General features: G+C 46.9%; 1 protein-coding gene across 1 annotated transcript in view; it reads left to right on the top strand.

Moving 5' to 3' along the window:
• The window catches only part of LOC142588794 (uncharacterized), a 28,353-nt gene extending 23,763 nt beyond the window's left edge, over nt 1-4,590 (top strand). The window contains exons 3-4 of the mRNA XM_075700614.1: nt 1,561-1,827; nt 3,588-4,590. Of these exons, the coding sequence (XP_075556729.1) occupies nt 1,561-1,827; nt 3,588-4,153 (833 nt within the window). The 3' untranslated portion in view covers nt 4,154-4,590. The remainder of the gene's footprint in view (nt 1-1,560; nt 1,828-3,587) is intronic.
• Nucleotides 4,591-6,090: the final 1,500 nt, after the last annotated feature.

A 6,090-nucleotide genomic window follows, 5' to 3' on the forward strand; every position in this document is an offset into this window, starting at 1 on the left:
CTCACTCACTCACTCACTCACTCACTTACTCACTCACTCACTCACTCCCTCACTCACTCACTTACTCACTCACTCACTCACTCACTCACTCACTCACTCACTCACTCACTTACTTACTCACTCACTTACTAACTCACTTACTCACTCACTCACTCACTTACTTACTTACTTACTTACTTACTTACTAACTTACTTACTTACTTACTTACTTACTTACTTACTTACTTACTTACTTACTTACTTACTTACTTACTTACTTACTTACTTACTTACTTACTTACTTACTGACTTACTTACTTACTAACTCGCTCGCTCACTCTTGAAGAATATCTTCGAAAAGTGGCATCTACCCAGTCCCGTGCCTATAGTGACTCATGTCGGCACGAAAAAGTTTCGTTGAAAAACCGCACATGTGTACGCATTGCCAAATGCTCAGTGATGCAAGTTGTTCCGACGTTTGTATTTGAACCCTGTTCCATCAGCAGAGCAACCCGATGCGCTACCGATTAAACCGTGCTCTATCCATTGTACCCACGCAGGCGGGAAAACGGTTACATACATACATACATACATACATACATACATACATACATACATACATACATACATACATACATACATACATACATACATACATACATACATACATACATACATACATACATACATACATACATACATACATACATACATACATACATACATACATACATACATACATACATACGTGAAGTACCCTAAGAATGCAGACGTATTAAAAGTCAATTAAAGCTATTCCAGTACAGGGCGGAATGGCGCAGTGTATCCTAAGGCAAAGGAGAGAAAGCATCCAGGATGCAAATACGCCTCATACACGACGCGTCTCTGCAGTTGTGGTACGTTGTGCCTCTACACCGCTCTGCGCGAGAACTGACCCGCCGCACAGAATCGGGGACCGCCTCTTCGAGTTCGGAACTGCTGGCTCAAAGCACGCGAGAACGCCTGGTCAGGTACAATGACATCACCAAGCACTACCAGCTAGGCAGGCGGTTGCTGCCCCCACCTCACCCCATGCTGGAACGTCGCCAGGCAGTCATCTGGCGACAATTGCAAACACAAACATTCCCCAGTCCAGTGCGATTGCAGCACATTTTCCCCGCGCAATACCCGAATGCTCTTTGCAAATTATGTCAGGACACTAGAGCGACGCTGTCACACATGTTGTGGAGTGTCGGGTTACATCAGCTACAATGGCAGTAGCTCCGGAGGCTCTTGCGTCGAAGTGGGCCGCCGCTCTGCGCAGCTCCAACCTCAAGACACAAGACTGGGCTGTCCAGCAAGCCCAAGAGGCGGCGACGAGGCAAGGCCTCGAAGTCCCCTCATGGGAGACCTGAGCCCGGGTCATCAAATTTGCCGGATTCAGAATAAAGTTGTTTCCATCCATCCATACAGTCAACTATGCCTGTAACAACTGTAGTTCGATCAATCTCCTCTTTAAGTTATTTTGCACCAATAATCTAAACGTCTCTCGTTTGTCTCGACTGCAGACCAGTTAATGCTTTCATGCGCTTTGGATCGCAGCGCTTCAGCAAGGTGGGCGCTTTCTATGGGACTTCCTCGGAAACTATCTTGGCAACAACTCCGGATCAAGCACTCCGGGTCAAGCAGCGCCACCTACCACGCAGGCTCCGCCACAAAACACGCCTGAGACCACGGAGTCGGATGCTCGTACTACGTTTTTACCGCTCATTACGAACGCGACGGAGGAGCCTCGTTCGACGGCAACAACTTCTACTCCTGGAGCAACTACGCGAGCGGCGTCAACAACGAAATCCCCCATGTCACGAGGTAATCCAGAAAATCGAAGCATGATTAGGATTATTATTTATCTTTATTATGTTCATCTGTATTTTCGCTACCTCTCTGTGTGTGTGCCTGTCTGTGTCTCTAACCGCATTGCCACCAACGAGCGTCACGGGGTAGTCCATAGACTAATGTGCAGAGCGTTGGGCTGCGGGCCCGATGTGACAACGTTTGAAACTAACCATTGGACCAACTTGGGTCTCTGGGTATGCGTGACTAGATATCTGCTCTTCAACTACAAAAAAAATATCGGCAGAACCCCTCTGACGATGAGTATGGGCGTAATGCCGTTACTATTGAATCAGCATAGAGACGCAACCTATTGCCACCGTCGAAACGGGTTATATGTGAGGCGTGTACTGCAGCGGAATTCCTATTTCGTGGTTCCCTAAGCCTAATTGGCGCCATCTAGCGGTGCCGCTGAGAAGTGTGCGCGTCATCACCGAAAGGCAGGGCAGAGCGGTGCGCGCGGACGCTGAGAAATGTTCCCTCGCTTGTCGCACAACCAATGGCACATATTGGGTGACCAATGTTTAGGTGAGGTTCATTGAAAAGCAACGCATACCCAATTCATTTGTGGGGCAGCTGGCTAAGCTGTCGAATTCCTGGCCACGAGCACCTCTTGTGGCATGGATTTGATCCACCCGGCATCGGGAAAATTTGAAGGATCTTTCTTGTCGTTTTAGAGCGGCATATTTCCGGTTTCGCATACCTAGTTTTCCAAGTCTCCGTCAAAGATGCTCCTAGAAGAGCGGCACACAAACTGCCACCATACACCCAGAGACTCAAGTTGGCATCAAAGAGGTTCATTGAAGGCTGCACCAGACCAAGTAACAGGTACTTAGTGTTCCAAGACAGCGTCAAAGAATCTCTTTGAAAAGTGTTGCCTACCCAGTCCCGCTCCATGTCGGCATGAAAGAGGTCCGTTGAAGACCACACATATGTACATATTACCACATGCGAGATGACCCAGTTTGTTTCGACGGTTTTCGAACGCGGTTCCCTAAACCAGCATCCCCGTGACCCATTAGACCATGGACTAGCCATTGTACCCAGGTAGGCGGGAAAACGGTTACATACATACATAAATACATACATACATACATACATACATACATACATACATACATACATACATACATACATACATACATACATACATACATACATACATACATACATACATACATACATACATACATACATACATACATACATACATACATACATACATACATACATACATACATACATACATGAAGCACACTAGAATGCAGACGTATTAAAAGCCAATTAAAACGTTTCCACTCTAGGTAGGAAATGAACCCACGTCATATGCTCTATTCAGAGAACCTCGTCTGATTATATATTCACACACGCGCCACGCTCGGACTTCGCGTCGACGCCACTGGTTGGCGCAGTGTGTCCAAAGGGAAAGGAGAGAAAGCATCCCGGATGCAAATACGCTTCATACATGACGCGTCTCTACAGTGGTGGTACGTTGTGCCGCTACAATAACTTCATGCTAATTGTATTAATGTAAACATCAATCGTGGTATGGTATCGCTCGGAATTTTTACTTTCTTCATTCAAATCTCTGCATTTATGTTGTGCAGTTACCTATGTCTGTAACGACTGTAGTTCTATGAATTACCTCTTCAATTTATTTTGCCCCAATAATCTAAACGTCGCTTTCTTATCTGGACTGCTGACCAGTTAATGCTTCCATCCGCTTTGTATCCCAGGGGATCAGGATGGTGGACGTTTTCGTTGGAAGTTGCTCGGAAATCTTAGTGGCGATCACTCAGAGTCAAGCACTCATGGTCAAGCCGCGCCACCTACCACGCAACCGGCCACAGCGACCGATAAAAGCAGTGACCTTGTCTTGGTGACTGCGCCTGTCTCGCCTAACACGCCAACAGAGAGTTCAACGCCTCAAGTCGAAACGTCGCCTGTCCCGACTACGACGCCATCGGTTCCTTCAACGCCTGAACTCGAGGCTTCGTCTGCCCTGCCCACAACTCCACCAGATCATCCGACGCCCAAAATCACGACGTCTTCTGCCCCGCCCACGGAGCCAGCGGATCGTCCAACGTCTGTTGTAGTGCCGGTAACCAGGAAGAACGAAGGCGACCTCTGCAAAGGTGTCGAAAGCGACAAACTTTTGCCTCACGAGTCGGACTGCGCCAAGTACTACCAGTGCGTCCATTCTAGATCGATCTTACGAACTTGCGCACAAAGCACCATTTTCGACATCCAGCGGCAGGCATGTAATTGGCCGGCGCTCGCGAACAGGCCCGAGTGCCTTTGAAGAGGGCCTTCCTGCCAGTGCTGTATGCAGGCACTTTCATACGAGCGCAGCAGTATATTGAGCGCCCATTAAAGTTCATAGGCTCCCTTTTGAGTTATCTCACGAACGCAGCATTCCGTGCCCAATGTAGGATGTGAGCTTCGTTCTGCAAGTCTTATGGGGTCGATTTCCACACCCTACGCCACGCGTAATTTCTTACACTCACTTCGTAGGCCAATGTTCTAACCGGTTACGTCGTCGTTGCAGCCTATACATACGCCAAGCTGCAGGTTCTAAAAGGACCGAAAAACAATTTTATGGTACCCGTTATTTAAGTGCAACGTGAAGTTCAGGAGTCATTGTGTCCAATCACAAAGTGCTAAAGAGGAAAATTGCACGGAACCTTTTCATCACAATTTTTCAATCTGCAATGAGGATGCAGTCGTACGCTAGAAACATGCTGGAAACAGCGCGACAGCGATTATACGGTGGTACTGGTGGGAAGCAGACAACTGCGGCCCTAGCTGTAGGAAAGCAATATCTTGTTCATCAAGCCAACGTTCTCACTGCTCATGGTTTCTGAAGCAGCGGCTTATTTCTGCAATTATAGGTGGTGTCCAAATTTACGTCCCAGCTACGGCTTCCTCCAAGTAACAGAAACTGATCCCTGAAGACCATGCTTTTGTTGGCTGCATGCGCCAGGTTTTGTTGGTGTTTTAGCGAAGCCAAGCTAAGTGGTAGGATATGAATCTAGTACTATTATTTTAAGAAAGTAATATTTTTTATAGGGCTGACGTTCTTGCTGTTCGTGTTTTTTGAAGTGGTTTGTTTCCTATAATAAACGGTTGAGTGCAAATTTTACGTCCTAGTGACGGCACCCTTCAAGTAACGGAAACTAATCTCGAAGACCATGTTTTCTGGCTGCATTAGCCAGGACTCTTTCTTTTTTCTGTCTTACTTTTTTGCTTTCTCTTTTTCTTTCTTTTTCTTCCTTCCTTCTTTTTTTTTTTTTTGCCATGCCAAGCTAAGGGGTAGGGTATGCGGGTGGTGCTATTATTGCAGTGCTGGCACCCATTCACGGCACAAATGATCGATGGCATTTTGTATCGCGATGGTATTTTGTATATATATAATGTAAGAAGCCAACAAACACTGACACCAAGGACAACATAGGTGAAATTACTTGTGCTTACTAAATGAATCAAAGAAATTATAAAGTAATGGAAAAGAAAGTCGGTGAAAGAACAACTTGCCGCCGGTATTCGCATTACGCGTGCGATGCTCTACCAATTGAGCTACCGCGGCTCCGTTCTCCCATCCACGTTCTTGGGTATTTATGTTTCCTACTAGAACCCTGGGCGTGTTAGCCAGCGCCACCACTCAGAAACCTTGGCAGCGGGTGTGGCACATCCTTTCAGTCACAGGCGTCACGAGTACGCAGGCGTCACATGTACGGGTACGTACACATGCTGCAAAATGCTCAGGCACCTAGCAGGTTTCACGCAGTTCGGGCTGTCCGTACGGCGAATAAAGTAGGCGGAGCACCGTGTGAAGTCGACGTCCAGGTGCATCTGGAGAAGTATACTTACTTGCCTTTACTTGGCTTTATCTGGGAGGCGAAATTTACTATCATGGTCTGTCTATTTCCCCCGCAGGCCCCTGTACCATAAGTCTGGTTGAGCCTAATGAGCCATTTCCCATGAGCAACGTCAGCAGAGTTTATATTGGTTATCGAGTACGGTATCTTGCTTGAGCGACTAACGCTGTTTGACGGCACATTAGTAATGGGACGTTAGATGCCTTAAACATGTGTCTGTCCCTAATAGATCCTACATTGTGTCTGTCCTAAATGTGTCTGTCCCTAATAGATCCTGCATTGAAGCGAGCGAGAGCAGCAGCTCTCAATGTTATGGCGCACTTTACACATTAAGCGGTTTCATATGGTCGAAATTGCTTCA

The sequence above is a fragment of the Dermacentor variabilis genome, chromosome 7 (assembly GCF_050947875.1).
Source record: "Dermacentor variabilis isolate Ectoservices chromosome 7, ASM5094787v1, whole genome shotgun sequence".
NCBI classification, from domain to species: domain Eukaryota; kingdom Metazoa; phylum Arthropoda; class Arachnida; order Ixodida; family Ixodidae; genus Dermacentor; species Dermacentor variabilis.